The sequence below is a fragment of the Aythya ferina genome (genome assembly GCF_964211825.1).
Source record: "Aythya ferina genome assembly, chromosome: 8".
Classification (NCBI taxonomy): domain Eukaryota; kingdom Metazoa; phylum Chordata; class Aves; order Anseriformes; family Anatidae; genus Aythya; species Aythya ferina.
Genome location: NC_140304.1, coordinates 32,419,508 through 32,436,705, shown reverse-complemented (window position 1 = coordinate 32,436,705; position 17,198 = coordinate 32,419,508). Strand labels below are relative to the sequence as shown.

General features: G+C 36.4%; 1 protein-coding gene across 13 annotated transcripts in view; it reads right to left on the bottom strand.

Moving 5' to 3' along the window:
* The window catches only part of LRRC7 (leucine rich repeat containing 7), a 175,963-nt gene that overhangs the window by 79,868 nt on the left and 78,897 nt on the right, over positions 1 to 17,198 (bottom strand). For all 13 annotated transcript variants that reach the window (XM_084527464.1, XM_084527460.1, XM_084527472.1 and 10 more), the window contains exons 4-7: positions 11,919 to 12,036; positions 10,929 to 11,007; positions 10,114 to 10,203; positions 7,517 to 7,573 (exon numbers count right to left, since the gene is read on the bottom strand). In XM_084527464.1, coding sequence (XP_084383590.1) covers positions 7,517 to 7,573; positions 10,114 to 10,203; positions 10,929 to 11,007; positions 11,919 to 12,036 — 344 coding nt within the window. The remainder of the gene's footprint in view (positions 1 to 7,516; positions 7,574 to 10,113; positions 10,204 to 10,928; positions 11,008 to 11,918; positions 12,037 to 17,198) is intronic.

The following is a 17,198-nucleotide window of genomic DNA, read 5'->3' as shown; positions in this document are numbered from 1 at the left end:
ATCAAAGAGATGAGAAGCCACAGTTTCAGGTGGGAAATGGTGAGTCATTAAGATGAGTGCAGCAAATACAAGTATTTTCTCATCAATTACCAGCGCCTACACTTTCTCAGACCCTAGTGACTCACCATTTACAATTGCAGTTTCTACAGTTTTTCAATTTCACCAGTTTCTACTGAAGGATATCCTACAAAACCCTGAGAAGGTGTTTTCCTGAGCTCAAACAGCTCTAAAAGCAAAGACCATGCTAACTACTTCAATTTATTCAAAGGTTTTTGAAAAAACACAGGCAGGCTGCCTTGCTGCTCGGTGCAGGTACTGTTTCCAGGTTCCTTCCTGAGATATGAAGTACCCTGGACTCCTCTCAAGAATTCAACAGGATATTAATGTCCCCAAACTTTCAGTTTAGGAGTGTCAAGTCTGCTATGAAGAGCAATGAATATTTATGACAGAGCCTAATTTCAGAAAATATAAATTTAAATGCAAATTAATGAGCTTCTGTAAAAGTGGTAACCAGACCAGGTTTCAATGGGACTGTTAGACAACTTAAAAAATTTTGTTGTTACAGAAATATGCTCAGAACATTTCTTTCCAACTAAGCTGTAAATTCATGTACTGGCTTTGAAGAACAGAGGGAGATTTACTTCAATCAATGTAATAACTCAGCACTATCCTGAAACAACCAGGCATCCTCAGCAGGCAAGCAAGCAAAGTGATGAACATGAGGGAGGGGAACCATCTGAGTTTTGTGTATGTACCACTGTTCCTAAAACACTTGGCTAAAAATTTAGACTTGGAATAGGGTTAATTTCTGGATTAGCTAGTTTGTTTTTTTTTTTTTATGCCAGGTTAGTTGCTGTTAACCATTTGATGAGAGAGAAGGAGACAACACATGCATATATGTTTATATAGCATATATGCGTGGATATGTATATATAAACACGTACACATATATTTTATCTAACTGCATAAATGTGCACACAAACACACCAAAGGCATATTTATATACAGCTTCCACATATCTCTGCTTTTTAAACATGGTGGTGTAGTTATGTTATATGAGATTTTAGGTTTTACAATTTACTCTTCCATCCTAAGTGGGTACTTTCATCAGCCTGAGTACACTGGTTCCTTTGAGCTCCAATGCATTTGAAAGGATCTTTGGTTTAAGTTATAAAAGATAACCTTAATTTTTAATGCACAAACCAAGCTATACGCAAACTCCTCGAAAAAAAGTCAAGATGGATATAAAAATACTACCTGTGGTAGACATGTAAAGTCTAGCTAACACATCTACTTTACCACTTTTAAGAAAACAAAACAAAACAAAACAAAAACCACCACCAACAACAATAAAACAACAAAACAAAAAAATAGGAAAATAATGCCAGGGTTTAACCAGATGCCCATTGGTAGTAGGGCAATACCAATATATTCTTCTCAATAATCTAGATTTAAATCTAGTTTGAACACAGAAGCTTTTGATTTTTACTCTTTTAGGGAGAATATCAGTCTGTATTTGGAAGGTCTACTGCCCAATAGTACATTTATTGGAACTAAACATCCAGAAAGTAGGCACCAGGCCTCAAACTGTGGTCAGAAATGAAGCAATCATACCCACAGGCCACCTGCAGAACCCAGCTCCTGCCGCATGATTTAAGGTTGACTCATGTAACACAGAAATTGTTTCCTACAGTGTGGGCAGCACAAACACGACTTCAGTATTTGTATCCACTGGGAATTTTCATTCAGCTAGTTCGGAGGGAACTTCTCAGAAACAACTAATTGGTTGGAAGAGGTGTACTTTCTAACAATGTGTGCTAACACAAACAGAAGTGCTTTGCAGCTGAAACTCACAGACATCAGTAAAATCCACTTACCAAGCAGCGAGAAAACAGAGGTATTTTTTATCTTTTACACAAATCCTCAAATAAAATTATTAAATACACTGAGCACCAGAGTGGTTGGATTAATCACACAGCTTAGTTACTGTCAACCCATTTTGTGGTTCTTACGGGAATGTCCAATACTCAGAGCCATTCCAACAGCCTCAGAATGAAGTACAGGCCTTAGAGTTCACAGTCCCAACACAACATTTATTTGGCAAATGGCTTCAAAAACATCAACACAAACACTGCTAGCCTAATAATTTTTTAACCACTAGGTTAGAAAAAGCCTCATTGTGCACTCATACAGAAAAACTACACTCCAATTTGTTTGTATCAGAGGTGAGACAAAGCCATCTAAGCTGAATCTGCAATTAAGAGTAGGAAATAGATAAGAGGGTAACAGAGGTGTGAAAGCTGTTTATCCGGACTGAAATGGGAATATTGCAACAACAACGTGAGCATCTATTTCACTGTCACCAAGTCAGGAGTGCTCACAGACTCACACACTTCACATTTGTCAGAAAGACTCATTAATTCCTGGTTCACCATCATGATTTTAAAACAACAAGATATACTTGCACCTCTGAGGCCCAGAGATGCAGGCACACATCCCTCCCTGCATCGACAGGGTCAGGCCCCACATGAGCAGCCCTTCACAAGCCATGTCTGGCCTCTGGGGGAAGTGGCACCAGCTTTTTTCAGGATGGCTCTGGGCAGGTAAGAGGAAAATAATCACAGCAAGAAGTCCTTCCTACCAGCTAAGAAGCTAAATTGCTGCTGTGAGAAGATCAACATGTGCAAGAATTAAAGCAATACAAAACTACCTGTGAAAAGGACCTGAGAAAATCCAAAGCAAACATTGCTAAAAAAACTTAGAAGACATCCTTCAAAGAGATGAAAACACATCCAAATAAGGAAAATAGAACAGAATGGTTAGCTATAAAAGGCTAGAAACTATCTTCAGAAATATTTGAAAAAAAGGCATAAAAAGTAATAATAAATCTTTCTTCAAGCACCTCAGGAGCAGGAAACCTGCCAGAGCCTATGGAAAGGATATAAAAGGAATGCTCAGGAAAAAAGAAAAGAAGGTCATAGCAGAAAAACTAAATTAATTTTCTACATTTGTATTCAGAGCTTGGGCAGGCTCCCATGCTGCAGTGCTTACCCACAGAGAATCAACTGGGGGATTTGTCTTAAGCAGAAGTCTCAATAAAGCAAACCAAATGAACAGCGCAAAATTGCTGAGATGAAATGGTACTCAGGTAAAGAGCTCTAACAATGTGCACGTATGACACACAAAGCCTCTCAAACGGTGCTTCAGTGCTAGATGACTGGGAAGTGTATAACTACTGGCACAACAGCTTTTAAATTACTCCAGGATAAGTCTAGGAAGCCACATGTCACTGACTGGCATCTGTACCAGACAAATTAACAGAAACTCTTCTAAACAATAACGTAAGGGAAATAACAAAGTAAATATAAATATGACACACTGGGAAAAAAATCAACAGTTTTTCTGATGAGAAGGGGTGACTCAGAAACCTCCTGGAGCCACTTGAAAGAGTCAAGAGTACAAGAGATCTGGACAATATAGTCTACCAAACTGGAAATTCTTAACCTAAGCATCTCTGTGATGAGAGAAGGTCTTCATGTAGGTAAATAAATGGCAGCAGATTGGAACTAACTAAATAAATAAATGAGTGGGTGTAGGAGGAGGCTCTGGGCTGGGGCACATGCTGCTCAAGTTGTTTGTAAATGACTTGGAAAGGATGTTAATGAAAAGAGGTTTCCAGAAATCAAGTTTTTCAGGCCTTGCCAGGTGAGGGTCAACCACTGCCACAGATAGGACTGAGGGCAAGACAGGTCCTTGTGGCACCTGTGGGACTCTGGAGGTCTCCTACTGCAGTTCTCCAAGTGGCTCTCCCTTGGCAGCCTCCTGTTCTCCCGTATCTTCCCATCCAGGTTGGACCAGAGCATTATTCAGCAAGATAGAAAACTGGGAATTACATCCCTCCACTCTGAGAAATAACTCAAACACAGAATAATTAAACACTGAAGCACAAATTGCCTCATTCAAAACCCATTGAAGCTAACAGGAATCTCTCCACTGAATATAATTGCTTCAGTTTGGGTGCAAAATGCCTGACAACATCACTGCCAATTGAAAGCCTTGCCTCTAGCTCCAAATACATATTCAGTAGGGTAGCATTACAGAACAGAATGCTACACAGCTATTGGGAGCTGCGGACTATTAAACATCGCCCTGAGCTATTACAGTGATATTACATGTCACTGCAGCGACTAAAGATCAAGTACACTTTTATCCAAACAGAATAATATAAATTATATTGCTTGATTCTTCAAGCCAAAGAGGGCCTTGTGATCAAGGTAGTAACATATTTCAGGCTTAAGAAATGTAGTCAGAATCTCACAAATGCTCCAGAAAGTTAACAGAAATTACAGAGAAGAAAACACATTTTTCTGGTTTTGTTGCACAAATTAATGCTTAATAAAACATTTGTAATATTGGATAGAGATTTCCAAATATTTCTAATTTCCCCAAAGCTCTTGGAAATAGGTATCTGTAACAATCTTTAATCAAACTATTTTCAGTATATAAAAGTAGCAGTAAACCTAAGAGGATTTTCTGAAGAGAAAGTACTGCTGAGAGAAAACAGCAACATCCTGCAGCATGTTCATCTGAAAACTAAGGTACATCTCCAGACCACGATGGTACAGCAAGAAATGTTGTTTTAAATGTTTGGTATGCTTGTCAGAAGAAATCAGAAAACTCTTCAAAACGCTTCATGAACCATGCGTCACTAATTTCCTATCAGGAAACTGCTGGGGAATACAGCGATATGTTTAGATCAGTTTTAAGTGCTGGAAAATTATGTTGACAAATTCAACAGTCAAAGGAGAGCTCTCATTTTTTAATAAAAGATGTATTAAAGAGGGACATTTTTGAGATCTAAGCTCTGGTTAGAGAGCTACCTTTCAGCCACTGATCATTAGTATTTACTTAATCTGATGATTTTGTAAATAATTTTTTAACATTTTGCATTCGGTTACTATGGGTACATTTTACAACAGTCTTGACCTGTTGACTGAGAAGCAAAAATAGAGCTATGGTAAACACGAAGCACATTTAATTGCTATTTATGCCAAAATGCCAAATGTTTCCTTCAAAAATTCTTTATATGCATCTATCTGACAGCACAGAACAGGTGAAAGAGCACGATCTGCTTTTTGATAACTTTTTGTTCCACATCTTCTAAGTTGCACTGAGCAGTGCTGAGCAGAAGTTACTTGAAATGGTCTAACAGTACATTTCAAAACTATTTAAAAGCCAAAGTACAGTATTAAAATTTTTATTTAACTTCCTTTTCACGTCTACTCTTACATCAGAATTACTGAACAAACTACCAGCATAATCAGGTTACCTTTTCCACAATACATCAAATAAACTTTAGGGTAAGAATGAAAGCCTTTAAGCGCCTAGCTGAAAGACCTCCATCACCTGTTTTATCACTAGAGTGAAAAATGCATTCTGATTTCCGTCACTGCATTTGTGTTCCTAACGGCAGGTTGTTCTCTCACAGGCACAGAGCTCTGGTCACAATTACTCGGAAGCCTTCCTGGTTTCCCCGTACAGCCCAAACATCGGCACTAGTGTGCCAGCTCTGCCTGCTGCTGCAGGGCCTTGTGCTGATTTTTTTTTTTTTTTTTTTTTTTTTTTTCTTGAAGAGAAAACTGCTCCGGAGGACAAAAAAATCCAGATATACATAGATCTCTCATTTTTGTCTCATCTCATGAAAAAATGACCTTGCCATCTTTCTTCCCTCTTACTTTTACTTTATTTTTTAATACAGCTATTTTACCAATAGTTTTAAGGACAGCATTTGCACACGCAAAAGCTTTTATTTCCACTGTCAGTAGTATACAGCAACGCCTTCTGCCACAGCACGGAGCAGAGAACAAACACCTGCAAATAACGTTTCCCCTGATTACTGGAGTCACAGAATTTCCTTATTGTCAGAATTACACATGGGGAAAAGTCACGCTTAGCCACTTTAGAAAACCTAGTGCTGCTAAAACCAGAGGCTACCCTTAGGTAGGAGGTCTTCCTAACACATGCCAAACTCGACAATTGCCTGGTAAGCACCATGTATCACAGCAGTAACAGAGCACTGATCATTTTTATTAGTAATGAGGACACACAAGTCTAACCTTGCTGCCACTGACCTCAGTGAAAAATGTATCACCTTAAGTGGGATTATCATTAGACCAGAAGTATCAAAATATTCCATTTGATTAAAATTATTGTGGAATTGCAATTCTTCAATACTAGCACACACACAATCCATTTATTCTGACAAGCACCTTCTGTGTGCAGAGACTTCCCTTCTAAAAGAGACCGATATTTAAGAGCTGGCCTCCATTACATGCACACACTGCAGCATATGTACGGCATTTCAGATGTTAAAGTCCTCAAAGTCTACAGATGTGCCCTCCCAGCAGGTATTATTTTTAAATGCAGCTACACCCTTTGGGAGCAGACTGAAGGGGCTTCACAGAGGGGAAAAAAAAAAAAAAAAAAAAAAAAGTGTTTTCCAATGATATCAGGAATATATCCTTTTAACTTAAAAAATAGCTTTCATATAAAAAAGAAAAGTGTTTTGCCTTTAGGTAAATGCCCACAGGAAGTAGTGAAAACATCATTATATCCCATATAGGTGTAAAATGCCTGTACATCAGATTTTAGTAAACACATGGTTGCTGAACAAAGTGCCCTTTTTAAATAAACTAAATAACAAACAATTTTGTATCAGCAAAGTTGCATAAATACAGTCTATTCACCATCATTATAACTCTCACTTATAATGGGAACATATGACCTCCATTTAGAACAATTCCCATATCCATGGATATTTTTTCATTGGTAAGGATCCCTGTCACATAAAACATTTATATAACATTGGTCTGACTGTAAAAATGTACTCCCTGCTTTATTGCAGTGGTAGTTCCTATATTCAGAGTGGGAACCCTAGATTTTATTTTTCATTTCTTTATTGTTTCCTTTTCAAAATATCATTTAAGTGTTGGTCAAATGACAGTAAATCCCGGAGACATACTTTTTTCTTTTTTGTGAATAATTCAAGAAATGGTGCCAAACTGGACATTTCTTCAATATTCTGATGATACAAGTTTCTAAATAGCATTGTAAATGACCAAATACACTTAACATCTGCATGGATCATATGGGGAGATTGTTCTACTGAGGTTATACTGAAAATGTTTCCAACACATCAGATTACTTCTTGATGAGGAAAATACTATCACATAATCACTGGCCAGGGTTATCCCATGTTTTGTTTCTCAATTCTATTTACATTTAATATTTTAAACGTTACACTGTAGATTTGGGGTATGAAGTTACAGTCAACTACTGTGCCAGTGTCCATCTTCCATTATATGCTTACTTTTTGCTAAAAACCTTCAGCAGAATTTCTTTTAACAGTAGAAAAAAATAACTGAACACAAACAGCACTGTTGTATTGCTACAAATGAAATTATTTTGCACTTTTGGAAATTTCAACTGAAAGTTACATAAATATTCAATCACTTACTTTGGTAGAGTTTTCAAGTGATTCTCCCTTAACTCCAAAATTCTCAATTTGACAAGTCTAGGAACATAATAGAAAATAATTAGTTCATTTTATGAATTAGTTCAGAAATCCATAAGAATGATTTGAAACTACTTATTTTAACAGTAACAAAAAAATGAATCTGCTTAATGTATAACAATAAGACGTCTAGCTATTGATGGATTGAATATAGGATAAAATGCATTCAGAAACAAATAGCTTCATATGTACATAATTTTTCTTTTATGTCCTTATCTGGACTGTTCTGAAAAACTGACATACCTCAGTTTTTCATAACAACTCTAAACTATTTTTACTAACAATTCAAATGAGGGAAAAAGAGGAAAAGTTAATTACTCTCAAACATTTCCAAATCTGTGAAAGGATAAAAACCTGCTATTGAGTTCACAACTGTCTTATGCATTTTTAGCTTTGACTTCTATACCTCCACACAGGCAGACTAATACTACAGAACAGATCTCCATTTAACTTACTGTACTTTATGCAGAAGCAGGACATACGCCTAAGTGTTGGCATGAATTAGAACCTATATACAACAGTACTTCACAATCCCATGTCATTTTGCAAACTCTAACTGGCATTATTTAAGCTGTGTGAAATCAACTGCTTCTGCAAAACTAGTTTGTAACTGTGTCATTTTTAAACAGAGACGTCACATCAGAGTCACACCATGTACGATTTTAGGCTCATAACATCATTTCTATAAGTATATATTTGTATGTGAGGAAAGTTAAAAAAAAAAATAAATACAACAAAGCCTTAAATAGTTCTCTGTCGAGCACAATACCGGTTTTCTCTTTCTTAAACCCCAGTCTTCCCAATAATATGCTTTTCTAGAAAGCTATGATTTTCCCTTTTTCCTTCCAAACAAAGCAGAAAACACTTTTAAATCCTACATTTGCACTTAACCAGGGCTTAAGGGAATGCTTTTAAATGAGAAATGTGGAGAGATGTTCATGTGATGCTCAGGAAGGCTCCATTCCTGACTTTATTCACATAGCTAAATGAGATTATAGGAGATTAACTGACTTTTTCTGTAGCAGAAGAGATAAAGAAAGCACTAAAATCTGGAGAAGAGCAATAAGAGAGATACAGTTAAAGAGCCACATGTGGTTATTAAAAACAAAAACTAAAACTAAACAGTGCAATTTCTGTACACTAATGTTGGAAGCTTCAGAAATATGACAAGGATTTGTAAAGGCAGGATACCGAAAAATGATACAGGAGCAGCACAATCATAATGGAGTAACAACCACACCTGGAACTAGCGTCATTTCATTTAGATAAAATCTGCATTTGTAAAAAAAAAGTGCTAGGAGATTTAGAATACTAGAAATGTCCTTAAGCATCAACGATTACTAGACAAAGTACCAGCAAAGCTTCAGAAGAGAATAATGAATATAAATTTACCATGAACAGAAGCACTGCACAGCTGATAAATTGCAGGGGTGTTTCATGCATTTATTTTTCCTTGACATTTGTACATGTTGTATGATTGTGAACTGCAAAAGCAGTCTTCAGATTTACTCTGATATTCCAAATACTCATCTTCAGCTGGGCATTTTCTGCTCAATATAACACCTAGCCTGAGCCCTGGGTCAGTGATGGGTTCACCAAGCAAATGCCAATAAAGTAGCACATTCCATTGGCCAGCACCTGAGCATACCAATGTTGTTGACAAGACAAAATACGTCACTTCAGTGTTAATTTTGGAGTGCTGTGATGATATTCCCAGGGGAACAGTGAAATACACGTGGGTAGCTAGGTGGACAAGGAAAAAACTAATACTGCATGAATTCTGTTAAAACATATATTTTGTCCCTTAATCCTGTCTTCTGGACAATATACATGTAGTCTACCAAACTGGAAGTTTCATTACCCAGCTGGACAGCCAGAGGGCAGAAAGGCTGCCCATTCCTGTTCCCTTAGCAGTGTAACAGAGGAGGGACAAACTTCATGCTTCATCCAGACTCGAGCAGTGGAAGGATCCACTTTTAAACGGACAAATTGTCTTAACTTTGCTTTTTCTGCCCTTTGCTTCATCCTTTTCTAACACTTTTTGACTCAGTTTCTCCTGTATTTATTTTTACTCTCATTCCATATTCCTTCTGCTCTGCTGTCTTTTGAACCTTCTCCCTTGTTCTTCCTTTAATATTTTTGCTCTGCTTGCTCCACCATGCTCGGTCATTCCTTATCTACCTTTCTGACTCACGACATTCTTTCTGTTCATTTTTCAGTAGGTATAGACCATATTGTTATTTTCTGCCCTCCCCGCAATTTAATAACACATTTGATCAAGGACAGGCCTTTTCTCCAATTTCTATTTCTCTCTACTTTTTCCCTAAACCAGCAAAGTGCTTCACTTCATCATAAAATTCTTGCTGACATAAAATTTTCTCCAACAACAATCATTCATCAAAATATGGCTGAAGAGCAAAAATCTATACCTTCTGCTGTTTAAAAAATAAAAATAAAAATAAAATAAATACAGTTTTAAAATGCTATCAGCCTCAAGTGAGTTCATGAAAGAGCAATGTGCTTTGATGACTAATTCTTACCTTCCAAAGTTAGCAGGAAGAAACTCCAAAAAGGCATCATTTAGATAGAGCTGGGTCAAATTTAGAAGTTGTGTAAAGCCATCTGGCAGCCTAAAAAACAGTTAGAAGCTTAGTGCTCACACTGAAGTTGCTATGGAAACAATAACAATATATATTTAGAAAGAGAAAGATGACTTTCTCTCTCACCTTCTTTTTCTACCTAAATTATCAAGGACTTACTGAGCAACTTTTTACAGACATTTTTGACTGTTCTCATCTTTTCCACATTGCTATAACCACATCAAATTCAAATACTTTGCACATTCAAGTTATATCAGCTTCTTCTACATCCCTAGGTGAGGCTTTTAAGACAAAGGTGTTTTCTTTCTTTCTCGCTTTTTAAAATATTTAAAGTTTCATCCTTTCACTTCCTTCACTCCATTTTGTAAGTCATGAGATTACAAAAGAGATTGATGGTGGTTACTATCACATACAGCAAGAAAAAGGATTGCTAAAGTCCCAACCAAGAAATTATGGGAAGTGAGGATGCAGCACGGCTTGCTTCCCAAACACATCAATTGCCAGCCCCATGTCTAAAGGCTGCACTAAACAGACTGCTTTGCCAATGCTTTTCTTTCTCCACCGTGTGGAGGAACACCGTGTTTGTTACAGAACACAGAGATCTTTTCATAGGTACATCATCTTGGATTTTAAACAGTTAAAAAGAAATGTAGATTAATCTTGCAAATAAACTTGATACTGGTCTTTAAATTTCAGTTCACTTTGCATACATTTTCTGCACTTGCAGTATACAAACACAAGCTACTGATACTCACTTAGATACTGGATTGACACTGGCTTCAATAATTGTTAAACACTTACAACATTTAATATTTTCTGGAAAGTCTTGAATTCCTAAAAAAAATATTGAAAGTATGATTATATACACATGAAAACTGTTTCATAAATGAGTTCATTTGACATTTTCAAATCAGACATAAGCTATAACAGGAAAATAAATTTTCTAGTATTACACTCTAAAAGATATTTAAGCTATAAATAAGTGTACTGCAACAGCCAATATACCATGTACTAAAAATAGTCTGTTAATACTTGGTTTATGTAATCTTCTGGAGTTAGAGTGACATCATTTGTGCTGATATTTGTGCCTTTCATTTGTGTCCCAGCTGCTCATCTTTTCCTTTTTGGGTCCCCGCCCCCCTCATCCCCCCCCTCCCCCCTTCTCTGGAGTCCACATATATAATTCTGAGAGTCTCTAGGATTATATTGATAATAAATGTTTCAAAATTTCCAAGAGTGCCTAAGTCTAATTTTCAAAACAAGAACACTTAAGTTCAGACATGCAAATGTTTTTAACCACGTAAATATGTAAATATCTATTTTGGAAATGCATGTCAGCAAATCAGTCTGGCTATATAAATCCAGGTAGTTGTTTATTTGCAGCCTTATATGCTTACTTACACTAGCAAACCTGGTCCACAAGAGTTCATTAAGTACCAAGCCACTCTGGAAAGTGGAATTGTTCCTAAGTGCAGTGAAAATGGTCCTCCACTCCTATTTTTAATGCTTATCAGTCACAACTTGTTGTGGTTTACTATACCAGAGAGACCTCTATTTTTTTTTAAAGGAAAATAAACACGGTAGATATCTTCCTGGACTTGTCAAGTGCCAGATAAGAACACAAAACATGATCCAGAAAAAGAGCAAGTTTTCTAGAACACAAGCTGATAGGAATTGAAATTTCCTTATTATTGTTTGTTTATTCATTACAAATCTTTAAAATACTTATCTTTTTGATCTCTTACCATTTTTACTGATATCAAGTTCTCTGAGATTAACTAAGCTAGCAATAGTGGTTGGCAGACTGGAAAGGTCATTGTCAGGTATACTCAGTTTGCGTAAAGCTTGACAGTTGAACAGTTGCTGTAACATAAAAAGATACTTTACAGGGTTTCATGAAAAAAGTCAGCTTGGGAACAATATTTAAATACTAAAGTAACAAATATCACAAAACTGCTTTTATTACATAAGAATTCAAAAATGTAATTATATTTTGAAAAGCAATTATTTGAGAAGACATTCCAAAGACTGCTTAGTATCACAAACACAGCTTACATGTGGTTGAAAAGAATCACAAGAATAGTATTTGGAAGCAGAAATATTCAAAACCTCTGAAGTTTTTTGTAAAAAACTGTACAGTCATTGCAATCAACATTTTGAAGGAAAATGTTATTTCATAGGTGTGATAAAAAATGATTATTTTTTTTTGTGGCTTGTGCTAAATTATCATTGTTGTTTTGTTTAAAAAAACAATTGCATGATACATTTTAAAATATTTTGAGTGCACACAGACTAAATTTGCTAGTTTTGAGAAAAAAAATTGGCATTGTCAAAATATGTTCTGTAAATCTGCAAATCCCCATGCTTCCACCCCAAATATGATCCTGATTTTTAATGCTAATTGCTAATTCAATTTTTATAAAGTGTCAGAATTTCCACTATGACAAAAAAAATCTTCCTTTCAACCTGAAGTAATTAGTAAGTTGTGTTGAAAGCACCTATTTAACGTATCTGCTTTCTTCAAAAACTATCACACAGCATAACACACTTGCACAAATTAATAAAACTCATATGAAGTGAAAGTAGTCATGAAAAACTATGTTACATTTAGGTGCTTCGCACCTCAAGGTTATTGCTGTCTTAGACAAAGAATGGGCAAGGTGTATTTTTTAGATGAAGCAGAAATAAACTCCGGGCTGGGCTGCACAAGGAGGTGCCAAATGAGCCCTCACCAACGGGCATCTCAGAAGTGTTCTTCAAATGGCAGTGCTATGTTTGTAAGAGATTTAGTCTTTCCTCCAGACTTCTGTATCAGAATAAATCTTAAGTACTCATCTACAGGCTATCTGAGAACGTATAGCAATTTGATTACCTAGATATGGCTCAGCCAAGTATCTGGAGGGGAGAAAATTAACACACAAATAGTGTGCAAATGCCAGCCTGGTACTTCAGTCTAAGTAAATACTAAATCATTTTGAAACGGCATCTTTTTTTCTGCAGTAACTTTCTATTGCAATCCTTTAAAAAGAAAAGCCCCTGCTTTTTCTTCAAGACCATCTATTCTCAGAAATTCGAGGGGCGATCACATGAAGCGGAACCAAGAGAACAATCAAGGCTCACAACAAGAAGTCTAACACCAGAACCACCACCACCTGGCACTGGGCATGAAAAGGCCTTTGGACTGATTAGCACCTTTGGCATGCCTTTTTATTGACAGTCCTGCTTTTCTGATCCCACAAAATCCATGTGAGAACCACAATTTCTCACACGAAATGCGCTTGTTCATTCCTGAAACCGCGCTGCAGCCCCCTGCAGCCCCGCAGCTGGGGCCAGCAGCAGGCCGCGCAGCGCACAGTGACAGCCCCAAGGGGTGACACAAGAGCTACCTCTACGCTGGGGAACACTTCCACACTTCCATGCTGCCCAATCTGATGTGCCAGAGCAGCCTGAGCAATTACTGCACACCTGGGAGGCAAAACGGGGTGACACGTTGCTGCCTGCAGACAGCCTTGATAAAGAGAAACCTCCCGCTAGAGGATGAGGAGTTCCTCTGCAGCACATCTGAGAGTACCTATTTTTTCTTTAAGCTTTCTTTAAGCATTTTGGACTGAAAAGTAGGGTGAGCAGTAGGCTCTAGTGCTTGCTCTTGATGTTTCTAGCCAGATTGCTGCACTAGAACTGCTGTAGACCCCAGCAATGTGCAGCACAGAGGACCTGCCGAATTTGGGAACACACACAGACAGCACTGCGCTGTTAGGCCTGCAGAATGAAATGCCTGGCGCCCATCCCAGCCATTGTGCTGGAGTCTTATCTTAAAAGACAAGGAAGGCTTGGAACTTGACAATAACTGAACCAACACAAGGCTTTTGAACTGGTGAATAAAGACATCCAATAAAACTCGTTTCCATTAGGAAAAAATATTCCCTCTGGAGAAATTCGGTGGTGTGCTATTGTATCAGCAATAATACAAGGGTGTGAATACAGGTATGCAGACCCACAGTTCATCACTTTTTTTTTAGTGGATATTCAAAAGATGTCCTTGTCAATTTCTAGTGCTTTATGGCCTTGCCACGCCATCAGGATAGCTTGATGTAATCATTAGACTGTATGCCCATGTTCTACTTTTTATTCCTTTTAGACTGGAAACCAAGCGGTGTTAACACTGCTGTGATTTGAGTTATAACAATGGGCTATTACCCTGCATATCTCAAGTTCTCAGTGAGACAATTAAGCGTCAAATTGCAGCCTCTAACTTCAGTAGCATATTCGGCATTACTAATACCTATTTTACCAACACATTACATTTATTTTAATTACATTAATTTTGTCCATTAAATGCTAGTAAAGATTTTGCTTTATATCTATAGGGAAAAGATGCAGGGAAGAATTTTCATATAATTTGTGCTTTTCTGTATACTGAATGCCAGTGACTCCACCTGCATCAAAATCAGGGTTTTTTTATTAGTCATTGATTCATTTGACTCATGCAAATAGGGACACACTTGCAGCAGCAGCTCATGATAATGAAGTCAAAGTCAAGTAAAATAAAAGTCTTAGCTAGGTTTAGGGAAAAATAGAGATTAAGATTACAGAACAATACAACAAATCATGAAGGAAAAAAAAAAAAAAAAGAGGAGAAGAGAGGAAGAGAGAAAATAGGAGCTAGAAATCCAGTTATAGTGGATAGCAAAAAAAAAAAAAAAAAAAGAAAAACAAGCATAATTATAATGCACAAAATATAAGGTAAAATTTCAAAAAAACGATAGCCAGAATTATTTTGATACATGTGTTTAATGCTAAAGAATTTATTGTTGTTATTGGTTTCTAGAGTATCAGGTAACAGTGAAAGTAAACTAAGGTATATAATGATTTAATAGGGTTTTTACCTGTGCTTATTTCAATAAACTTTTAAACAAGATTAAGTGTTCTGATGACAGAAAACTTGAAAAGTACACTGCGAGTAACTTCAGAGGTATATAACATTTGGTAAATAACAAAAAACTGACAAGGTAAATTTTCCCTGGAAGCAGTTTTTTGAATTCACGTTTACAGGGAGAGGAAAGTTCTGTTACAGTAGATCGCAGTATATAATACAAAAATTAATGTTAGGTAATATAGAGGCATTTTAAGGAAAAAAAATGGCATTTTGTCACCTAGAATATTAATTGAGCAGTGGAAAGAGCTTAAATACATAGCAAAAAGTATTTGAAGCACAAAATTTGAGAAAGAAATTATTTCGACTGTTTAATTTATGGTAATGATTAATAAAGGCTTAAGACAAAAATTGTGAATGGTATTAAGCAAGCAAACTAATGCTCCCATTTATATTCTAATATTTGTACAAGACCAAGACTGTTAATGATGTATTTACCCAAGCTCCAGGCTGATCAAAAGGATTTTTTCCAATACCTGGTATTTGCTTCAAGTTATTATTTAAAAAACAAAGAAAAATTAAACAAAAGAGGTGCAAAAATAGAGTCCTATTCATTTAAATCTCTCCAAAGTATGTATTTATCTGCTGTTTTGTTTCACAAATAACACATACAGAATAGATGATACCACAATGCAATGTAAAGGTTTCATTAGCATGCACATTTCAGCTCTGATTGACACTACCACCTTCAATCCAATTTCATGATTTTGGACCCTTTACCTTTGGCCTCAGTTTATTCGTATACAATTACGACATATAGCTCTTTTTATATGTCCTGATATATTTGTCTTGCATTCTGCACTGCAATTTTCTTTAAATACCATGGTGATGCATACTTTCAAGAAACCCAAGACAAATATATCAAAAATCCCTGGCTAAATTAGAGACTTTAAATATTCTTCAGTATGATTCTTCAGTAGCATAATTAAAATATACAAGATTAATCATATGTTTTTATTAAGAGAAAAATAGCCCTGACGGTATTCGGTAACAGTGAAACAATCTCAACCACAACCATTTTATATTTATGGGGACAAAAAAAATATCTGTTTCTCTGTTGTCTTTTCTAGTAGGAGGAGAGATAAAGCAGTTCTCCATACCATTTTTCTGTGACAGCTGAAGATTGGAGCTACCCTGCCTTATCATCTTTAAATAATTTCTTGACTGACTGAGTAATCTTCAGTAATGAACTATCATATCTGAATACAGGAACTCTGTGTAATGGAAAAAGAACATTTTCTACATTTGTAAATAGAATTTATATAAAATCTCTATGCAGTGTAAGTAAGAAACATGTTGGGAGATGATGAAGAATGGATTACATTGGAACAATGTTTAATTAAAAGACTTGTAAGCATCTTTCATTATTGTTGAGAAAAATTCAATTAAGGAATGGATTACATTACTTCATGCTTCATTATGTAGCTAGCACCTACTATTAATTGGTTTTTCCACTACCTTGCCCTCTTTTGTTTCCAGAACACTTAAGTTACACTAACTTTTAATTCCTTACAGTAAATATTAATCGATAGAAGACCAAATTTAAAGATTCTGTAAGAGAAGTTCTACACAGAAAGGATAACTGAAATAACCTCATTGCAGGACCTCATTTACAGTTACAAAAATATTAGGCAGAAAGTGCTAGCCTTTCTCCCACAAGGATAAACAGCTTATCCTGACGAAGAGTTTGCTTTTAAAAGCAGCACTACTGATGATCCAAATGTGAGACCATCTGCCCCATATATTAGTGTACTCTTGGTCTCCCAAGGTACCAAATGTCATATTCATTATTTGTTGTGTGAGAAACTCTTCTAAATGACTATCAGTTTCCCAGTTTAAAACTTCATTGGCTTCCAGCTGTTATTATTTCATGAAGCAGAGAGAAGCAGGCGGCTCTGCTCCTCTCCATGCAGCATCATCTGCAAGAACAGTGTCGCAGTGGTTTGGACTCTTCGGAGAGGGCAGAAAAAATGTAAAAAATGTGACTGAATCTCTAGAGTTAATAGCCCTGACTCTGCCTATGGCAAGCAGGTAATCAGTCCATGAACGAGAACTATTTGAGAGTTGAAGCACATGTTGAATATGCATTTAA